Source organism: Rutilus rutilus (genome assembly GCF_951802725.1).
Source record: "Rutilus rutilus genome assembly, chromosome: 9".
Lineage (NCBI taxonomy): Eukaryota > Metazoa > Chordata > Actinopteri > Cypriniformes > Leuciscidae > Rutilus > Rutilus rutilus.
Genome location: NC_140223.1, coordinates 12,525,402 through 12,549,334, shown reverse-complemented (window position 1 = coordinate 12,549,334; position 23,933 = coordinate 12,525,402). Strand labels below are relative to the sequence as shown.

The 23,933-nt window shown below is 36.3% G+C and overlaps 1 protein-coding gene across 3 annotated transcripts in view; it reads left to right on the top strand.

The window, feature by feature from the left end:
* The window catches only part of cadm2b (cell adhesion molecule 2b), a 222,351-nt gene that overhangs the window by 191,156 nt on the left and 7,262 nt on the right, over nucleotides 1-23,933 (top strand). For all 3 annotated transcript variants that reach the window (XM_084419470.1, XM_084419471.1, XM_084419469.1), the window contains exons 6-8: nucleotides 5,692-5,853; nucleotides 6,498-6,588; nucleotides 8,938-9,116. In XM_084419470.1, coding sequence (XP_084275596.1) covers nucleotides 5,692-5,853; nucleotides 6,498-6,588; nucleotides 8,938-9,116 — 432 coding nt within the window. The remainder of the gene's footprint in view (nucleotides 1-5,691; nucleotides 5,854-6,497; nucleotides 6,589-8,937; nucleotides 9,117-23,933) is intronic.

Below are 23,933 nucleotides of genomic sequence, written 5' to 3'. Positions count from 1 at the left end.
TAAGTAAATAAGCTTCATGCGTAATTGAAAAAATTAAGTTATGTGAACACATAACTTAACTAGGCAACGGGTTTCCTCACTTTTTTAAGTTAAGTCAACTGATCACTTTTTACAGTGAACAGATTTTCATGTTTGGGTGAACTATCCCTTTTTTTTTTTTTTTTTTTTTTGCCATTTTTGCAACATTTCTTTGCAGCTCATATTTAAAAAAGAAAAGAACAGAAAAAAAGGTAATCAGCCTTCCAGAAACGTCAGATGATGGCATGCATCTAGAGGAGTATGGCAGCGCTGCAGGCATTGCTATGGGAGCATCTGACTGACGCTAGAGAGAGAGAGAGAGAGAGATGCTTCAGCTCTTAGTATGTCAGCACAGTATCTAGCTTTCACACCACTGACCAGATATCACACAGCGATTAGCATCAACACTTGTCGCTGTATATGAAATTACATAACAGTCATTCCTACTGAGCATCAGCAGAGGCCCGGATTCATACAAAAACTCATAATGAATGAGTGTAACATTGTTACAAAATATTTCTATTTCAAATAAATACTATTCTTTTGAGCTATTCTATTCATCAAATATATATGTCAAATTAAAATAGATAAAAAGTGTCTTATAGAATGATTAATTGTATCCATTCAATGCTTTTTATCTGCCACAGTAATGCATTTGAGTTATTCTGCTTTTTTGCTTTCAACAAACATTGATATATTCAGTTAATAATAAGCATGCCATGTAATTAATTAGTAAAAAATGTTAAACAAATGACAGCCGTAGTTCTAGTCGTATATTGTGAATGAGTGCAAATTGTTTCAAAGAAAAATTGAAACCTCTAAAATGACTTTCCTTTTCAGCTCACGTCATCCTGATTCACTCGGAAATACAAAACATTACATTATATTCAGGGCTTGACATGAACACCTGCCAAATGTTGGTGGATTTCAGCAGTGGCGTGTAACGCAGTCACTCCTACTAGCCACTTTGGTGGGTCAAATTTTATATATAATATATGCATTTTTCAATTGTAGTCTTTTAAAAAGGCATCTGAAATAATAAACCAAGTGCAAAGTAGTGTTGTCAAAAATATAGATTTTTCGATACATATACTGAAAAATCTGAAACACGATACCAGCTGCATGTTCTCTCTCTCTTATGATCTCTCCGACAGCAAGTAGACACACAAACCCGCCTCCCTTCACTCACTCGTTTAATTTGCTCCGGATGAATATTGTTTCTGTTACGGGGATTGAATTTCGGCGTGGGATTGCACGTATAATTTTACTCATTCCCCGCAAATGTTTGGCTCACACCCAAAATATTGGCACGTATTCAAGTAAACACACTCAGTTATGTTTTAAGTGAACGTAAACAGTCGAGAAAGAAAACGCATGCGCATGCATCCGTGCATTCGGTGTTTAAGGCCATGTCCACACTAATACGGTTTCGTTCGAAAACGTATATTTTTCTCTCCGTTTTGGCCTTCCGTCCACACTGAGGCGGCGTTTTTATTAATGAAAACAAAGCTTTTTTGAAAACGCACTCCAAAGTGGATACATTTGCCGTTTTCACATTGTAGTGTGGACTGTGAAACCGGTGGTATTTAAAAACGATGACGTAAATTTAGTCATGTGACGCATATTGTACCAATAGATATTCATGTTTATACCAGTATTGTGCCTGTTATGTGCTATTCACTTTCACACTGTTGCTAAAAATATTCCACATTGCACATTCATTTGCTGTCCTGCGGCAACACACGAGAGCAGTTGCGTTTTAGACCAAACATATGGTGACTGCGTGCGACCTGGACCGCATCAGTGAATGGTGAGATATTTTACTAAATAAAATGATCCTGTCAGAAGAATTGCACGATAACTTCATTATTTATTTTTCCATCTGAATCATATCAGTGATCTAATGTGGGGTTTTACGCATGCGCAGTAAGGTGAATTTAGCGTTTTCAGGCGTTTTTCAAAAGTTTCTCATCCACACTGAAACGTCCGAAAACGCCTGAAAACGCTAGTGTGGACGGAGAGCGTTTATAAACGAAAACGCCGTTTTCAAATGTATCCGGATTAATGTAGATGGAGCCTAGTGACAGCAGCCTAATATAGGCTACCTGCTGTCAAATTGTGGGATAATATTAAAAATATCAATATGGCAGTTTTTTCCCCATGGTATCAATATCAAAATTCAGTGGCTAGTAACTTGTGAACTTGTAAAGTGGCTGGTGAGAAAAAAAAAGTTAATGTCAAGTCCTGATTACATTTGTATGGAAGCTTGTTTCCACCACAAATTAAAACATTTGAAAAGATAATTGCGACTTTTTATCTCACAATTGCGAGTTTACATCTCGCAATTCTGACTTTATTTCTCACAATTGCGAGATATAAAGTCAGAATTGCGTGAAATAAAGTCAGAATTGCGTGTTATAAAGTCAGAATTGCGAGATATAAAGTCAGAATTGCGTGTTATAAAGTCAGAATTGCGTGTTATAAAGTCAGAATTGTGTGTTATAAAGTCAGAATTGCGAGATATAAAGTCAGAATTGCGTGTTATAAAGTCAGAATTGCGTGTTATAAAGTCAGAATTGCGAGATATAAAGTCAGAATTGCGAGATATAAAGTCAGAATTGCGTGTTATAAAGTCAGAATTGCGTGTTATAAAGTCAGAATTGCGTGTTATAAAGTCAGAATTCTGACTTTTTTTCTCGCAATTGCGAGTTTATATCTCGCAATTCTGACATCTTTTCTCAGAATTGTGAGATATAAACTCACAATTGTGAGATATAAAGTCCAATTCTAAGGGAAAAAAAGACAGATTTTTTTTTTTTTTTTACCTCGGAATAGTTTATATCTCACAATTCTGACTTTATAACACGCAATTGCGACTTTATTTCTCAGAATTGCGACTTTATATCTCGCAATTGAGACTTTATTTCTCAGAATTGCGACTTTATATCTCGCAATTGAGACTTTATTCCCCAGAATTGCGACTTTATTTCCCAGAATTGCGACTTTATAACACGCAATTCTGACTTTATATCTCGCAATTGCGACTTTATTTCTCAGAATTGCGACTTTATTTCTCACAATTCTGACTTCATATCTCGCAATTGTGAGGAAAAAAGTCACAATTCTGACTTGATATATCGCAATTGTGAGAAAAAAAGTCAGAATTGTGAGATAAAAAGTCGCAATTATTATTATTTATTTATTATTCATTGGCGGAAACAAGCTTCCATACATTTGGCATGGTGCTAAATCCGAAGTGACTTGCAGCACATTCAGTGGATGCATTTGATCAATACTAGTGTTTCCTTAGAATTGAGCTAACAACCTCTGTGTTGCTAGAGCAATGCTCTTCCAATTAAGAACATGATGGACGTGTTTGCCATTTAATTTAATTTCTTTAGTGTTCCATCAGTGTTTTGTGTAGACAAAATGGATGGGATTTGGATGGGAAAAAAAGCCAAGGACACCACAGATGTTGTGAATGTTTTACTGAGTCTGCGTATCTAGGGAAAGAGAGATACTCGTCCGTTTTATCTGGGCCAGGTCATACATGTATATGTTTGGTAAGATGTTTGCTGGAGGCAATCCTCCAGGGTGATGTTTTACTTAGCCATTCATGATGCTGTTGATCCAGGGCTTTCACAGAACGCAGACATGGCTTTAAGTGTTATTATATCTGGTTGCTGATTCTCACTCTCTGCGCTGTTCCTCACACAGACGTTATAAGGACTCTTTACAAGCAATAAATGATGTTTTCTTCTTCACATTTCCACAGGCTTTCAAATAAATTCCTGGCTAAAAGGCACAATGTTTTGAGCTGTATATCATCAGAGCACTTTCTATTGGTGGATTGCGTTTTTTCTGTGTGCTTGCAAACGAAAACTTTGCTGCAAACAGAAGAATGTCATATTGCTGTTGATGTATAAACACAAAGTTTGAAGATTAAAGGCACAGTATGTAAGTTTCGCCGCTAGATGTCGCTTATTCAAAACGATAACAAAGGCGTAGCTTGACGCCGTGAATGAGCGTGGAATCATGGGAGGTGTCGTCTTCACCTCCACAGCCGATGGAAAGCAATCCAAAGGGACTCGGACAGAAATCATGTTCATGGATGAGCTAATGTATTCAAGTTTTATTAATGTTACTGTGGTATGAAGCAGGGGTGGAGCCAGTGAAGCGAATGCTAATGAGAGACACCTGCGTGACCGGTCTCGAGTCCCATGGATTGATGACAGTGAAGGACGAGAGGTCCAGGCCTGGGACATTTAACGTTGCTGTTTTAATTATGCTTATATGCCGCAGACAGCCGCTGCCGCTCCTTTCTTTATGTTGTTTAAAGTTAAAGTTACATTTAACGTTTGCAGGTTCCTGTCTCCTCCCTCCCTGAACATGAACTTTGTTACAGTTACGTTTGACCATTAAAATTCACATTATTTTATTTAATTCTAATGAAATAGCTGTAAGTGCTAAATTACTACTCATACAGATCACTTTATTTGACGATTTAAAATTGTGGGTAACACAGCACTGTTGTACTTGGTCAAAACAATCATACAAAAAATATGTTTGAGTCTATTGAAAGTTATGTTATAACACTGTGCTTTCGCTTTGTGGTTGGTATGAGACACTTTGCAGTAAGCTAGATGATATTAGAATATCATATTAATTAAAGTGCAGATTCACCACTCGTTGTGTCACTTGGGTTGTCTGTTTACACTCTCCAGACAGCCAGTCTGTGGTTTATTCAGTGAGTCATTAAATCATTTACTCAACGGATTCATTCAAAAACATTGATTAGTTCAGAAACAAACAAGTGACTTTTGTTATGAATGAGTCACTGAAAATTGAATTCAGCTAATTTGTTGAAAACACTGATTTATTCAGGAACCAAAAAAGTGATATTTAAATTTTTAATTATTTATTTAGCAGACACTTTTATCCAACATGACTTATGGGTGTAATTGAATTATTCACTCAACTGATTCATTCAATGAAACAAGTGTCTCAACTGGTTCACATTCAGGAAAGAATCAGCAGTGTTGCTTGTAGACATGTCGTTGATTTTGCTTTGACTTCATTTCAAACTATTTTCGTTTTATGGGCAAAAATAGTGACAAGTAACTGCCATTATTGTGTCTGAAATGTAAGTTACTCAATATTAACTTATTAAACTAAATGTTTTGAGTATTTATAGCAGCAACTTTCTTGCTTGTGTGATATTGCTTAAACGGTCAACTGATGTCTATATAAGAAATTATCCAGCATTCTTAGCCTGTATGTCTTTCTACCTGTATTATATATATATGAAGACTTCATATGCAAGTCTTTAATATAATTTTTTTTATCAGGTTCCTATGTTTAGGTTTCTACCAAAGTACCGGCATTTCTGAATGGGCTGAGGCTGGGATTTAGTGAGTTTGAAGTGAAAGTATTTGATGAACATGTACTATGTGCGGAGAGAATTCACTCAATATTATTATCTCATTTTTGACAGAGGTGGCTTTTAGAGGCTTTTGCATCGGAGGTCTTCATATATATATAAAAGCCTCTGACTCATCTTGAATATCACAGAACACTTAATAATCATAATGCATGATATACTAAATGATGTACCTATAGAGTACTGTATATGTAACAGTAGCTTGATAGGTCTTCTTGTGACTGTTCTGGCAGGTCAGAAGGAGGTAAACGCCACTGGGAGGTCCTTCACGGTCAGGAGTAGCGTACACCTCAAGGTGGACAGGAAGGACGACGGAGCAGCGTACACCTGCGTGGTGGAGCACGTATCTCTGGGCTCAATGCCGCACCAGGTCACAGAAGTGCTGGAGGTCCACTGTGAGTCATATTTTTGGATCAGTTTCCCTCCTGACTTTATTTTAACCGAAACTGCTATTAGATCATCTAAAAACGGGACGCCTGCCAGCACCAGTTTAAAGAGTGGCAGAGCCTTGTTATGTGTACAGTAACTGCAAATTTAGCAATGTTTTGGAGTAGTGTAACAGTAGCTCAGTAACATGGTTTCAAAATAGGGTAACTTTTCCATTAACAAGCTATTAAAAAAAAAAAATAGCTGTGGTGTGACAAAATGCTATATTTTACCATGTCTGCTTGTATAATGTATATATATTTATAATATTTACAATAACATGTTTTTTTTGTGTGGTTTTGTTTTGATCATGTTTTTTTGTCTTGTGTTTTTGTTTTATCTTGTGCTTTTGTTGTTGTTTTGGTTGTGTCTTGTCTTTTGGTTTCATTTTGTGTTTTCGTTTTATCTTTTGTGTTTTTGTTGTGTTTGCTGTGTGTTGTTTTGTTTCATTTTGTGTCTTGTGTTTTGTTTTGTTTTTTGTCTTGGTTTGTTTTGTGTTTTTTGTTTTTGTTGTGTCTTGTTTTGTTTTTGTTGTTTCTTGTGTTTTGTTTTGTGTTTTTGTTGTGCCTTGTGTTTTTTTGTTGTTGTTTTGATTTGCTTTTTGTCAATCCAGATCCTCCTCAGGTTCAGATTGTGCACTCAGTAATAGTACCTCAGGAAGGACAGTACTTCAAACTGGAGTGTGTATCCAAAGGCAACCCACTGTGAGTGCAGCTTTCTTTTAATCACCTATGTGAACTTTGTTTGAATATGATTTGTCTTATGAAGTGGAACTTGCGGAATCATCACGTCTCAAGGCGACCCTTATTTGCATGCCAAGAACAAAAAGCAATAATACTAAATCAAATTGTGATATTTGGGAGAGATTTAGTGAGTCATATAATCGTCTACAGACAGTTGTAACTCTTTTAGTGTGACCTTTCTGTGGTAGAGGACAAAAACGTAAAACGTTCCTTGAGCGGAAATGATAACAAAATGAGAGAAAATCTTTTCTGTCACCAGAAACCTATGGCCTAAAAAGATTACAGGAGCTCAGAATTTTTCATGTTATATATTTACAATGGAAGTACAATGGGAGGCATTTACATTGATGCATTCTTGTGTTAAAAAAATAGCTTGACTGAGTGCAACAAAAGGAACTTGAACACAGATTTTCTTTTCTTTTTTTATGTACTCAACAATAATTCATTTCTAACAAAAAAAATGAAATAAGAAATCCAGTGTAGTGTACCTTTTCCTGTACAGAAAAAAATCTACATAAACTAGCATAGCAGCACATTTTCTGGCACTATGTCCCAATTTAAAATTAAATCCATATGGAAAGCATGGAGTTTCTTGGTGTTTGAAATGCAACAAGATTATGGAAGTAAAATAATGCCAAATGTTTTTGAAACAAAAAAAGCCTGTTGAATTGCACTATAAAAAAATAAAAAATAAAAAAATGCATTGCATTAACCATGCTTGCATTTTAATGCATTGTATTTTTAGGCTTGCATTTTTATGGGCTGAAATTCAGCATGGTTGAATATTTAAGCTGTGAATATAACCAACCACCAGTCATAAAACCAACTGTAAATCACTGGGAAACGCTCAGCATGAAACTTTGCGCGTTAAGTTCAAATTCTGAGTCCATCTGCTTGCCTGTAGCCTATATAGTACGAGTTTGGTCTTTTATATCACTGTATTAGTCCATTAAGCTACGTTAAGTGTTTTTTCCCGACAGAAGGGGAATCCCTGAGTATGATGAGGTATTGAGGGAAAACGATTATAATCCCGTTCATGGTAGAGAAAGCTGATAAAATGTAGGCTCCACAGGGAAAGTAACAATGAAGTTATTGAATGAAACATAAACACAGCTTTATCATATTTTCCGCATATGCTGACCCAGATAATCATCACAAAAACTTAATGAATGCTCAATTGCTGTAAATGAGTTTTTATGAATGAATGGCTTGCTCTAACTGTTGCTGGTCTTCGTCAACAACACACGCTTGCACCTCCTGCTGGTGATGTCGACTAACAGCAGATTGAGATTATGCTCGGTAATCTACTGCTTTTCCTGCAGTTCCTGGATGTCAGTGTTGAATTTACTGTCGAATTTGAACCACTGAATGAAATAAAATGGACAGAAAATTTCCTGTATTTTTAAACAGTTTGAATATTTTGGAAGTGAAATACGAAAGGTGAATATGGATTATTGAATTTTTAATAATGAAAATGTGTTTTAAATATTTTGAACTGGAACCCATGATTTCCTCACCCTCAAGCCGTTCGAGATGCATATGTCAATCATTTTTCAGACGAACACATTTTCAGTTATTTTAGAAAATGTCTTAGATCTTTCAGTGGTTATAATGTCAAGTTATGGGGTCCACCTCCTTCAAGTCCCAAAAATGTGCATGCATCCTTCACAAAAGTAATCCATCCGGCTACAGGGGGATAAACAAAGGCCTTCTGAGGGTAATCCGTGTGGTTTTGTCGTAAAAATATACATATTTAAAACTTTATAAATGAAAATAACTGGCTTCCGGCAACGGTCGACGCGCGTTCACGGGAGATGGATGCCGGCGTATGACGTAGGACGTAGCGTAGGAAGCGCCGTGACGTAGAACGTAGAACTCAATATCCTCTTCTCTAATATCAAAGTCCTCCGACATTTTCTTTTAAATACACGTTTTTTAAATCGCGGAAATCCTGAGTGGAGTTTTGTTTTGCTCTGCTCTCTGGCTTGAGGGCTTGAGGGTGAGTAAATCATGGGTTTAATATCATTTTGGGCCGAACTATCCCTTTAAATATCCAACCATGTTGAATTTCAGCCCATAAAAATACAATGCATTGTTAATGCAAGCCTATTTTTTTCAAGTAGTGCAATTCAACAGCCTTTTCTTTGTTTCAAAAACATTTGGCATTATTTTACTTCCATACAAGATGCTCAACTGACACCCACTTGTCATGCAGTGTCATTTCCATGACGGACAAGTGACCAGTTGCTGTCACAGTTCTCGATCTTTACATTTCTAAAGGCTCATGCCAAATCACTCTGTTGTTTTTAGGCCTGAGCCAGTTTTCTGGACGAAAGATGGAGGTGAGCTTCCTGATGTTGAACGAATGATCGTGGAGGGTAGAGATCTAATCATTACCACACTGAACAAAACAGACAACGGCACATACCGCTGTGAGGCCAGCAACATCCTCGGCACCAACAGGGATGAATTTACACTGTATGTGTATGGTAAGTACTTCTGGGTCAACATAACATCTGGAGGGCAATAAATCCATAAGTTTGTTTTATATTCTCATGTTATGTTCTCATTATTTATTTTATTTGTGAAAGTTTATGTTAATATCCATCGTAATCTGCATCAAAACACACATACGCACTCAATGAACTCCTCCTGGCCTAGTTTACCAGTGATTTTGTGTGTTGGGGGTATACAGCAGAAACTGCTGGTGGCTGCAGTATTTGCCACCAAAGTGGAACGGAGCCAGAAATGATAAGTTGGTTTTCCAAAACAGAAAGTAAAGCAATAGAAGAACACACAATTAAGGGTCCACTACTAATGCGGATAACATTTGTCAAGCTAAAATTGGAAGGAAGATATAGAGCGCCTGGGACAGAGACGGATTTGTAGCATCGCTTTTTAATAGGCCCAACAGCAAACTTTGAGAGAAATCATTTGGAAGGTACACATTTATTTGTTCTAAAAGCAAAGACGTGGGATTTGTCACAACAGGAGGGTCCTTTATGGACGGACGCCTTTTGAAAGTTGAGCCCACAACTCTCCATGCCTTTCCGTTGCCCTAGATTTATTTGGCCACATTAACAAGACACACAAAATAAACATCTTCACTAGTGTAGAAGCTCTACAACTGAATCAGGTTAAACCAAGAAGATCTATAATACCTGGAGAAAGTTATTTGCCGCCATAATGATGTATTACTGACATGCTAGCCAAAAATATATATATATATATATATATAAATTATTATTATTAAACTTATTTGCACAGCTACTTTTGAATGGTTGTCAATGGAAAATAACACTTTTAGTTACACCATTAACTAGCAAAGACTAACCGAACTATAACCAGTCAAACCTCGACCTGCAGGTTAAAGAAATAAGAGGAAGCAAGAAACAGACAGGTGTAGAGAGAGAGAGAGAGGGAGAATCTCATTCACAACTCATTACCTCTGCCTCTAATTCATCTAGATGTCTGACTTCACCCGAGTGATATTTATTAAGCCCTTCGTCTCAGGATGAGACGTCCGACTCGGCTCTCGAATGAACCTAATTTGCTAATGGTACGACTGCCAAGTGGCAATAAATGTCAGTTGAAATCACACAGTCTCTATTCATCTCCAGTTACTGTTTTAATTTACATTTATTTATGTGTCTGCTGGTAGGTACACTTTATTTTTCCAAGGACAGAGAGAAATGTGAATGTCTGGTGTTTAGGAAAGGAAATGAATGAAAAACAGGATGGTAAATTTAGTTATTTTAGGATTATGTTACGTAGGATGGCAAATTGGGCTGTGATATTTAACATTACTTAGGTTTGTTTAGTATAGAAATAGAAATAGAAATTAGTATCATAAGGAATTTAATGATTCCGATTTCACTCTACTAGACTGTAGAAAAAGTTGCTGCCTTAAATTTAAGTACAATCAACTTGGATGTTGGTTTAATCTTGTATACATAAAAAAAAAAAAAATTAAATTGCTAACTTATTTCGATGAGTTAAAGCAATTTAAAAATAATCTGTCATAACTTATTGATATATTTTTTACTGTGTATTATTGACTAACCCTTTAGTGTATTTTTAAAAATAAAAACTGTAAAAAGGCTACTTAGGTGTACTTAAAGAGTCAACTTTCATGACTACTTCTTAACTTACTTTTTGTGTTAAGTGCACTTTGTGGTAGTCAAATTAAAAGTTTTATTTTAAATAATTTCGTTTTAATAATCTTTTGTTGCGCTTTATTTCAATGTGTTGACTAACAGTATTTGTAAAGTACTTATAATTTTGAACTGTGTTGTGTTGTTCAATGTTACATTTTAAGTTAATATTTGTTAAATGTACTACATTGCAACTTCATCATTAGAAATGTGTAATTATAAATACATTTAAATACATGACATACAAAGTTTCGATAGAAATGACATTTAGGAATATTTTAGTTCAGTACATTCGGCAGAACACTTTAAACATATTTCAAAGATAATAGAAATATTTATGAAATTACATATAAAGATGTATTTAAGTCCTACTTAAGCGAGTCAAATAGATCATTATACATTTCAGCTAATTTTAATGATAATGCATTTTCATTTAATTACAGTTAACATGCAATTAATTGGACAGAAACATTACATTCAGTTTGCACTTTATTTTTAAGTATATTGTTTCTATAATATGTACTCTTTCTAAAAGTATGCTAAAGTGTTAGGCCTACTTCTTTTTCACAATAAGCAAATAATTGATTGAAACTACAATACATTTTACACTAAACCAAAACAATTCTATAATTTTTTTTAATATGAGTACCATTTAGTAACTCTGTTCTGAATGTCTAGATTTAAAACTGTAACATGTATAATTTGCACCACTAGGATCATCAATCAGGACTCCTAATACACCTCCAACCCAACTGCCATTGGTCGGAGAAACTGTTAGCCCCGCCCCCAAACTCACACCATTGGTTTGAGCCAGTGCCACTATGTTGTGCTGCGTATTTAAATATACAAATCCGCAACAGAGTATTATATTATTATAAGTGTAAGAGGTACACTGACTAAAATCTCATGTAGAAACAATTTCCACTCAGAGTATTTTCTTGTAAAACTTACTCCAGTTATCTGATCCTTTTGACAGTGTAGCTCTATATATACTATAATCATCAGAGCTGTGGCATATATTCACTATACCCACAAAACACTCTCTTGACAATCCTGTTGTATAAATGAATATCAAAAAGCCCAAAAGACAAAACTGAAACCAGCGTATATTCGTGTCAGGTCAGCAGCAGTAGACATTTTCTAGAAAGACAAGCATGAGCCAGAAAACAGCAGTGTCCACAGACAATCCAATTGCTCCTCTAGATGTGAAAATCCATGTATTGGTCCTATATGCGAGTGTTATTGAGCCGTTGAGAGACCTGTGACATCTCTCCTGCAGGTGTAATGTATAGTCTAATTGTACCCAGCAGAAGGTCTGAGGAGATGAGACTCCCTCTGGCTACTCTGAGCCCTGAGTTCTCCTCTGACTTTTAAATGAGCATCAGCTTTTATGTCTCATGGGTTTAATCCAGCGCTTGCTTGGAACTGTAAAATATTTATTGCTTGCTTTCTATAATCAGCATGTGTTCGCTACCAACCCCCTCTCATTTAAAACCATTGACCAGATGAAAAAGAGTTTCGTTTACTTGCTCTGAAAGCGTGCAAACATCCATAAAATTGACGTCTTTTCAGAAGTGCGTCCTGCAAGAGATGAAATGCTTCCAGAGGCACTTGTGAGGCAGTTTGACCCTAAACGAAATGCTTGCCAAATAGCTTGAAACTGCTGAGTTGTGTTTATACTTCTTTTAACTTATTCCTCCTCTTCAGTCTTAGGTGTTATTTAAAGAGCTAATTATTTATCTGTAATCTGTTCGGGAGACATGTTAAAGGAAGGGCGTGGGTGGCCAGAGACTGATCAAAGCAGCCCGCGTTTACAGTTCAGGCTGAGGAAACTAGCAAGTGGTCACGTTTCTGATGCATTAAACATTAGAGAACCAGAAGAGGAGCCTTGACCAACAAGAAAAATAGAAAATAAACATGTAAATAGAGCTGTTTTTGCATAGTTTTGGACATGGTGATCTGTTGAACAAGGCAAATGGGGCAAATCCAGGTCATATTTCACACAGAAATCAAAAGAAAGAATGCAAAATTAAACAAGTTAGTCAGAAACTAGTCACAAACCTCCACAGACTGACCCAAAAAGATTCTACCTCTAGAAACGTATATTTGAAATATGTCAAATATGCTGTAAATGTACGCATACGGGCTTTCAGAGAAGTACAAGCTAAAATAGTAGAAGTAAATAAAGTGCCTTTCTACAGAAAGAAGACAAGATGACAGGCTATGTGCTTCACAACAATACAGTATCTGCATAAATGAATATAAATATAATCTACTCTTTTTACCTGAGGTGCACCAAAAAGTAAACATGAACGTTTACACTCGCTGTAAAACATTTGGGGCCAGTATGAAAAAAATAATACTTTTTTTCAGCATAGATGCATTAATTTGACCTAAAGTGGCAGTAAAGACATTTATAATGTTACAAAAGATTTCTGTTTCAAATAAATGCCGTTATTTCGAACTTTCTATTCATCAAAGAATCCTAAGAAAAAAAATGTACCACGGTTTCCACAACAACAGTAAGCAGCACGACTTTTTTAAAAACGTTAATAGTAATAAGAAATGTTTCTTCTTCATATTACTGCATTCACGCCATGTGGTAATTACCATAGTCTCGGGATGACAACACGTGACGTTATATTTGGAGCTGGTTCACGTCCTCGGACTGGGAATTACGCATTTATTTGGCACTTATCAACGCCTAAATGAATCTGCAGCAGTCAGGTGGTACAGCGGTCATGTGGTACAAGTAAGAGCTGTAATTACGAGCTCTATGAGGACGTGAACGCTTTTTACAAGTTGAAATCACGTAATTGCGGTGATTACAACATGGTGTGAACGCACCTTTCTGAAGGTGACACGGAAGACTGATGCTGAAAATTCAGCTTTTCCTTCACAGGAATAAATTACATTTTAAAAGATATTAAAATAGTAAATTAATATTTTAAATTGTAATATATATGTTATATTTCACAATATTACTGTTTTTACTGAGCATAAGAGACTACTTTTCGAAGAAAATTACTGACCCCTAACTTGTGTATATTTTGTAACTTGTGCTACCCTCAATGGCCACCAGGGGCACGTGCGCGAAATCTCCATCAACAACGCTAAAAACAGGCTTAATGTTCTTCATAAAAAAATATCATTTCGTGCTTCTTTTGAGGTGGAATAAGCCCCAGACACGTTCTTGTCAGGATTCGTAAGTTTCACCCACATCAGAAACCCTGGGGGAAACACACTCAGCCCGCAGCAGAAATGAGCCGTGAACAGTCACACAGCGTTTGAACTATAGCGGGAATGTTGATCTTTTCCTCTCTTCCATCTCTCTCGCTGCCACTTCACGTCACCTCCACCTTTTTACATCAGACTTTCTTTTTTTCCTTATTGTACAAATTGGACTAAAAGGTTTTTGGCTCCAGTGTTGAGGGGGAAAAAGCTAGCCGCCGATGAAATTCTGGTTGTCAGACTGTCAAAGAGGTGAGAGATAAAAGGTCTTTCTAATCACACATAAGCTCTGTTTCAGTAAATCGAAGGGCAGATTCTCCAGTGTGAACGAACAAGTACATGGGGACAAAAAACGTTGTGTCTCATTCACTAGTTATTGCGTGGATTAATGGTCCACGTAATTCACATAATGTGCATATGCACATGAATTTGTTCTTAACCTTGTTCTGATATAAATTAATTTGGAGTATTCTAATGAGCGACCGTGTGCCAGAGGTTAGTAATTTGCATAAAATACACCCAAATCCCATATAAGGGCTTTCCATATAGCCTTTTTTACTGTTGTTCATTGCTTTCAGCAAACATATGACGCTCTCTAAAGACGCACATAAGCATATCTGCGTTGTTATACAGATTAACCTCACAGCTCAAGCTATAGCGCAACTTCTCTTAAAGGAACACGTCGACTTTTTGGGACTTTAGCTTATTCACCGTATCCCCCAGAGTTAGATAAGTCCATACATACCCTTTTCATCTCCGTGCATGCCGTAACTCTGTCTGACGCACCCACCGCTAGCCTAGCTTAGCACAAAGACTGGAGGTAAACGGCTCCAGCTAGCATACTGCTCCCAGTAAGTGACAAAATAACGCCAACATTTTCCTATTTACATGTTGTGATTTGTATAGTCACAGCGTGTACAAATAACAAGGTCAATCACAATCACTCCGTAGAAGTAACAGTGCTTTGCCTTCTGAGAATATAGTTCCCAGTATGTATACGGTTAGAAGATGGTTGTGTCTCATGTGACCTTGTTATTTGTCCACGCTGTGACTATACAAATCACAACATGTAAATAGGAAAATTTTGGCGTTATTTTGTCACTTATTGGGAGCAGTATGCTAGCTGGAGCCGTTTACCTCCAGTCTTTGTGCTAAGCTAGGCTAGCGGTGGGTGCGTCAGACAGAGTTACGGCACGCACGGAGATGAAAAGGGTATGGACTTACCTAACTCTGGGGGATACGGAGAATAAGCTAAAGTCCCAAAAAGTCGGCGTGTTCCTTTAAATTGTAACTTCGCTGATTTTCAACCTGCTTTGTATTGTTGTAATGTCAGTAGTATAGGTAAATAAACAATGTTTACTAGTTCTCCATGTTACCTGGACTGAGGAATTAATTTGTCAGCAAAAGTCCACCAGATGACACGAAACACACCATCCAGTGAATTGTTGACAGCTTTAGTGAAAACTACGGATTGTACTTCCGTATTTTGTATCCCCAGTTGGATTGATAGAAGATTATTAACAGTTATTATAAGAGTAGGTTTACCAATTGTTATCATATTTTGTCTACTCTTTAAACAGCATTATGGTAAAAATGGAACACAATGGCATCAGCTTTCTTACCTGTAGGTGACTGCGTTTTACAGAACGGCAGTTTCTTTCCGTTTTTCCCCTCCATTTCTGTGTTCGTGGTCATCCAGTTTGAAATGTTGACTACAAACATGCAGGTTTTTCAGATTTTCCGTCAGTGTTTCCTCCGTTTTTAGGATTCTTTGCAGCCTTTAGCCTCTGTAAAACCAAAAGTAACTCACTCCCGCTAAACGTTTACTCTTTGAATTATTGCACCCGCGAACAATACAAGTCGACACCATTATGACTAAAGGTTTGCTAAGAAGTATTTCCTACTAAAGCAAGGTGGTAATTTACTCTGGTCAAGCGTATCAATAGCAGACTGGTGGGAGTGGCCTTGGATGGCAACATGCCCAGTGCATTATGGGTGTTGAAGTTTTCCTAGCAATTTGGCAAAAGGGAAGAAAATCAAAATTTCAAAAATAAATATAAATTTCACCTTTCTACTGTGTAGGCTGACAAGTTTTATTGAAAGCCCATTTTGCCAGTGGTAAAGTACTCCTTTAAGGTGTGGTCATATTAGAATTTATTTTGTGAAATTTCACATGAAAAAAGGTCCATTGTCAATAGCATTGAGATGTATGAAGCACATCTCGCACAAAAGTCACTTTCAAAGCCAGCAGCTTTCTGTTGGTCAACAGGTTGAATTCACATGACCAACTTGAACATGAGTGAAATCTAATTGTTAAACTTTTTTGCCCCACGTGAAATTCTATGGCCACCCAGAGTATGTTTTTGCGTAGGCCTATGTGTGGTTTCAGTTGTTACTATGGGCCCTATCTTGCACCCAGCCTAAGTAACTTTGTACAACGACGCATGTATCATTCCTATTTTGCACCCGACGCACAGCGGACTTTTCCCTCGACAGACGCACGTCGGTAAATTAGGGAATGAACTTGCGCTCCCGGGGGCGGTTCAGCGAAAAGAGGAGGCGTGTTTCAGCGCAAACGTTCCCTGGTGCTATTTTGCAGTTTCAGAAAACAATTCCGCCACAGACCAGGAAAAACCTGACGAGAACGTCGGTCTCCTCGCATGTGAACCGCTCCTGGCGTGTGCGCCTGGCAAATCCGCCATTATAATAGTAATCTGCCATGGAACAAGCGCGCCTGCTCTTAAAGGGAATGTGAGATGATGCTCTGATTGGTTTATTTCACGTTACGCCCAAACCACACCTATGAATAATGAAGCTACTTCAGACCAACCCATTTTAGATTTGCGTCGGGTGCAAGAGTCATTTATCCTGCCGGTATAATAGCAACAGCGCCCAAGAACCGCCCTCAAAGTTACTTGCGTTTCGCGGTTGATACTTGCGTTTCAGCTCGTTAAAATAGGGCCCTATGTGTTTTTTCCCCATGATTACTCAACTGAAAATGTTTTATACGTTTTGGCCGTTCATTTACACAACAAGATCGTTTTGGGGGCCTAAAAACGCAAACTTTTGAAAACAAGTTTCAAAGTGCAATTTTTTTTTAAACGATACAGTTATCGTCTCTGTGTAAACTACAAAAATGTGTGAAAACGTTGACGTCATGTGCATGAATATTACATGTTCAGTATTTTGGCGCATAGTGTTTCTTTACAAAGTGACATCGCCAACTACTGGCCAGGCAGCAGAATACAGCGTTTTTATCTGTGCGAACGGGGATCGTTTTGACAATGTTGTCGTCTGTACATGAAAAACACAAAGGCACAACTTTCCTGTTTTTAGTACATCGTTGTCGTGTAAACATACCCCAAGTACAAAAGTGATCGATGAATCATGATTTGCTCGTGAAGACGTTCGTATTCATATTTCACACACAAACTCTCTGCATACACACGGTTAGTGAATGAGACCAATTGTCCCAATTTGTCATGCCCGTTCTTTTTATCTGTGTAAGATAAAGAGGCTAGTAACTCAAATGAATTAACTGGTATTAATGCAGTAGAAAATATCTCCAGCTTCAGAGGCTTGAAATACAGAGCGATTTGCATGATAAGTAACATCATTACAGAGCAGTGCAGCGGGACGTAGCAGACACCAGAGATTAGCGAGAATGTAGAGTTATGAATATGCCAAATGGATGTGTTTTGCAGGATGTGTTAGTTTGAAACCATTATGTCGTCCCAGTCGTCCATGTTCCATCATTCCGACAGCAGGTTAATGCTGTCGGTTAGTGTCTTCATTAATAGGTTTGAGTTTTGTGGCCAGTTTTTTTTTTTTATTCTCTCCCCTTGTGATGTCCTCACCCTTGTCTTCCCTTACTGCCCCTTTCTGTCTGCGTCCATGGCAACAGCTAAAGATTTCCCAGGTACAACTACAGGTAAATATTACAACTACAGAGTGCTGACATCATCATTGCGAGACAGGGCGCTGTAATGTGGCTTGTGGATTGGTGGGTCGGGTTACGCCGATTAACCTCCTCCATAGCATGAGCTGGGAGCCATTGCCTTGCATGGGAGCACTGCTGATCTTTGTGAAATGTCATGGTGCTCCATGGTGCTGTCATTCACACAAGATCCACTTACAGGCATCAGTGAAAGGAAATCTTATTTCTGTTAGGAAGAATCTGGAAAAGTTAGAAATACAGAAGGGTCAATGGCACAAGGATAGGCCTACAGTATATGGATAACGAAAAGGAAATATCTTTTTCAAAATGTAGTTTAAAATGCATGTTCTTAGAAATGTATACAGTCCTTATTGCATTTGTGTCAGTTTCATGCATTTTTGAAAAACTTTTAGGCCATTTTCAACATCAAATGTAATGTAAGGAAATCTTAATATAGGCATTTTTCTACACATATGTCAGTTTCATACATTTTGGAAGGCCATTTTTAACATCAAATGTCAAGTGGTGTAACCAAGTAAATCTTGATGTAATTTTTACATCTACACGTTAGATTTATTAGAGACCCATAAAATAGTTGAGCCTTAGTGAAAAATGTATATTTTAAAGTTTTGATGAAATAGTACATTATATAAATAATGTAAAAATCTGAAAATAAGACTCTTTTTCAAGCATGCTTTAGTTCTTTTTTGTTATTATCTCCAATAACCAGACACCAGCACTCAATTCTTGAAGATAGCTCAGTGTCCTTGTAGATCATTTGAAAGGCGTAAACACAAAGCTACGAGGAAAAAATAACCGAGTTTCAGCAGTGACTGTTAAATCGCTGCCATAAAAACATGTTATTATATGTCATCATATAATATGTGTGTGCATGGTATGGCCTTTTGAGAACATGTTTTATTTTGCTATGTGCAGTTTATGTCCTGTTTTGTTTTGTTTTTTTGGTGAACCGTTGATTTTTTTCAGCTTGGTCGTCTATTTCACTGGGGTCTCTGTGCTGAATGTTTCACCTCGATGTGTTTAACTATTTGTCATAGGTCAGATTTCCTTAGCCTGCTCCCTCATAAGGGAACTGATTTTAATTATAAGCAGCTGTAATTTGTTTTTTAAATCTAATCATATTTTATGCCACCCACACCATATTCCGCTGGGAGTAGAGAGAACACGAGTTGCAAAATGAGTGTGTGGAGATGACAGCGCTTATACACAGATAGTATTTCAGGTGCCATCTGTATTTAGAACACAATTCATACTTTTAAGGAATGTCACCAGTTCAAAACAAATGCAATTTTTTTAAATTATTGCTATAATAAAAATAACAAAATACCATGCAGAATGCCTTGCATTATTATAAACATAATTTATGCTTGTTTTTGCGAACTGATGGATGAACTGTAACTGTACTCTGTGTTAATCGACAGCAGGTAAATATATTTTTACTGGAGTGCTGACATCATCATTGCGAGAAAGGGCGCTGTAATGTGGCTTGTGGATTGGCGGGTCGGGTTACGCCGATTAACCTCCTCCATAGCATGAGCTGGGAGCCATTGCCTTGCATGGGAGCACTGCTGATCTTTGTGAAATGTCATGGTGCTCCATGGTGCTGTCATTCACACAAGACCCACTTACAGGCATCAGTGAAAGGAAATCTTATTTCTGTTAGGAAGAGTCTGGAAAAGTTAGAAATACAGAAGTGGCACAAGGATAGGCCTACATTATACAGGATGACGAAAAGGAAATATCTTTTTCAAAATGTAGTTTAAAATGCATGTTCTTAGAAATGTATACAGTCCTTTTTGCATTTGTGTCAGTTTCATGCATTTTTGAAAAACTTTTAGGCCATTTTCAACATCAAATTGAATGTAAGGAAATCTTAATATAGGCATTTTTCCACACATTTGTGTCAGTTTCATACATTTTAGAAAACTTTCAGGCCATTTAATCTGTGTTAATCGACAGCAGGCCTCTGTGGAAGCTTGTTTCCGCCAGGGAATAAAAAATGGGTAATTGCAACTTTTTATCTCACAATTCTCACTTTTTTTTTCTCAGAATTGCGAGTTTATATCATGTAATTCGGACTTGAGTTCATATGTAACAGATCTGAGAGAAAAACTCACACTTGTGAGAAATAAAGTTAGAACTGCAAAATATAAACTCGCAATTCTATATTCTATATTGTAGTTTACTTTTTCTCAGGATTGCGAGTTCATATCGCACAATTTGGACTTAACGCGCAATTGCAGGTTCATGTCTAACATTTCTGAGAAATAGACTTTTTTTTCTCACAATTGCACGTTTATATATCTCGATTCTGATTTTTTTTTTTCAGAATTGAGATATAAACTCACAATTGCTGACAATTCTGACTTTTTTCTCACTATTGCGAGTTTATATCTCGTAATTTCTTGTAATTGAGTTATAAAGTCTGAATTGCGGGCAGTGTTGTGTAAGTTACTCCAAAAAAGTAATTAATTGCTAGTTACTAATTTAAACAATAGTAAATAATCTCCAAGACTCCAACAGTGTAATTAGATTACTGTACTAATTACTCCCTCTAAAATGTATTGCATTACTTATTACTAATTACTTTTTCTAAATCCCATATCAACCTCAACCAGTTAAACAACACAATCATAAACATGAAGCTGCTCATTTAATTTGATCAAATAAATAATATAAAATTCCATAAATTATTATTGAACCGACCAAAGTATTTAAAGGGACAAGGTTACATTGAAAACATAAATTTTGAACATTAGACGTAAAATTTTGATGTTAAATCCAATACAGAATTGTTCTATAGTCTATTTATTGCAATAACATCAGAAGTAACTGTAATTAAATTACTGAAAAAAGTAATCCCTTGCTTTACTTTTTCCAAGGGGAAAGTAATTAGTAATTAATTACTTAGTAATGCATTACACCCAACACTGATTGCGAGATATAAACTCGCAATTGGAGGAAAACACTTTATTGCTTATTTATTTTTACTTGTTTTTTTTGTGTGTTTTTTTTTTATTCCATGGCACAAACCAGCTTTCATAGTTCACAAATGCTGACAATAGAGCTTAACTTGTTTTGAACTTGGAACGTTCCAATAATAATGCAAATTAAAAGTGTTGCCTATAGACCTCATTTCTTATCTCCACAGACATTTTTATGTACAATTTCACAGGGTCTTTGCCACAAATTGTAAATCAAGAAATCAACATTAATTAATTCCACAGTGATTTATTTTGATGCAAATGTTCATTTAAAGCTATGAAGATTCTGATTGTGTGTGTGTGTGTGTGTGTGTGTGTGTGCCATAAAACACATTCTGTGCCTCTGGCCTTTCACATGCGAGATCTTAATGGAATTCATTAACGCTCAAGCAAAATGACTTGCGTCTTTGGCCACATGTCACCATCCGTGAATGAGACTAATGATCTCTTTACTTTCACAAACTAGCTCCATTTCCAAAGGAGTTCAGTATGTCTTTGCTCCACCAACAGAAAGAGACACATCAAAGTCTCTTTCAAGGAAAGTCTGTTCCCTCGGCGGCCATATTTGCAACACCTTTCAAGACCAAGTCCTGAAATAAAAAAATAAAAAGAAGCTTTCCGAATTCACAATTAAATTTCAAATCAGCAACAAAATCTGACATGACCTGTCCCATAAATGTTGTTTCTTCTGCTCAATCAGTATTAAAAAAAATCATATTTTTCCATCTAGACCAGCCAATGGGTATGTGCAGTCATAAGCACGTGTCTCAGAACACAAGCTGCAGTGACATGAAGACTTAATCAATCAGCAAATGGCTCTTTCATTTAGAAGGCGGGACTTATTCCGCCACTTTCTCCCGAATGCACCGTCGTTGTATATCTAAAGTCTTTGATGCATGTGCCTCCGTTAGCCAGCTATTAATCTCTGACCAGATACATTTGGAGATATCATAAGTGCTTTCTATTCAGTCATGTCTGTTCAAAGGACTCGACCCTTTGCTGATGCTATAGCTTACTGAATGTTTTTCAGTAAAATATGCTGATAAAGGGGTAAAATTAGATAGATATTTCCAGTGTTGGGGTAAAGCATTACAAGTAACTTGAGTTAAGTAATCAGATTACTTTTTTAAAGCAACGAGTTAAGTAATGCATTGCTTTTGAATTTACAACAAAATATCTGAGTTTCTTTTTCCAATAAGTAACACGTTACTTTGTTTTCCCATTTATTCTACTGTGCAAGTGAATTTTTCATTCCTTTAGCGTTAGGATTATTCATTTCACTTTTGGTGTGAAAAAACCTTTACATTTGCCAAAAATAGATTTTTTAAATTTATTTTTTGTTATTAAAAAACAAACAAGCAAGCCCAGCCCAGGTGAGAAACAAATGACGCAAAAGTAACGCATTACTTTCCGTAAAAGTAATAAGTAACGCAATTAGTTGCTTTTTTAGGGAGAATTACTTTTAAAAGTAACTTTCCCAAACACTGGATATTTCTCAAAAATGTCTTAAGTAATTGGCATTTATTCATTTGACCATGAACCACAAAAGCCTTACATATGGAGCACTGGACAAAATATTTTACTTGGACTATAGCCAAGTGACAGGTGAATTTGAGCAAAATGAAGCAAAATGTGGGAGCCTTTGATATCAACAACAAAAATAAATGGGAAACATTGATCCTCCTTAAGCTGAAAAGCACAATATACTATTCAAAATGTGAGGGTCGGTAAGATGTTATTTATTTATTTAGTGAAAGAAATTAGGTTGCCAGGACAACTCTTATTCAGCAAGGAATTTCAAAAAGATTTCTATTGCAAATAAATGCTGTTTCTTTTTAACTTTATATTCGTCAAAGAATCCTAAAAAACATGTAAGAAATGTTTCTTAAGCACCAAATCAACGATTTCTGAAGGACACTTAAAACTGGAGTAATGATGCTAAACATTTAGCTTTGCCATCACAGGAAATAAATTAAATTTTTAAATATATTCAAATATAAAAGAGTTGTTTTAAATTGTGAAAATGTTTCACAATATTACTGTATTTTTATTCAATAAAAGCCAGCTTAGTTGTTTTAAATTGTAAAAATATTGAAAAATATATAACCATAAAATGGTTAGCATCAGTCTTTCTAGCAAGAGTCTTTCAAAAACATTAAAAAAAAAAACTTTTCAGTGGTATATTGCACTATTTGGACTATGCACAATTACATTGTATATTGCATTTTATTATTTTGACTTAATTGTTTTTAGAAAAAAAAAAAAAAATTGCTGTACATAACCTTCTGTCACTTTTATAAGTGCCACATAAACAACATTTTACTGTGTATTTAGGATAGTTTTTGTAAACTTCTGTGTTCAACAATCCAAACATACAGCCCTTTCATAGACCTGTTTAAAAATGGGCAAACGTCTTATAATATGGTGGATAGCAACAGCTGCTAAGGTAGGATTGGTCAAAAACATTTATTTAAGGCGGGGCTTTTAGCAAAGCATCAGCAGTGGCTTTCTTTCCAGTCACGAAAAGCTTTGCGGGTTAAGAATAATAAATAAATGCAGTAGTTTTTCTTTTTCTAGCTTAACACAACCAAGGTCAAATACAGCTAGTACACTCCCACATGTAAAATCATGAGAATTGAGAATCGATATTAAAGGACCTTGAATGAAAGAATCAAAGTGATCAGTGTGTGTGCATGTGAATAAATGAGGTAACATTACTGTCCTGCACAAGCTCCAGAATGTGAATCCTGCCTTTAATTATGTACTGCACGACAAGACAAACATCATTATTCTTATCCCTACTTTAAAGCTGTCTATTCACAAGATGCCATAATAAACAGCCAGTATCCTTATTATCAAGGGATATGCAAAACTCCACATTTCTAAGCAACAGCCATCTATAAAAAAGAGAAATTATTGCAATAGAATAAATCAACTTTTTGAATTGTAAATGTATATAATTCCTGAGGCTCATTTAAA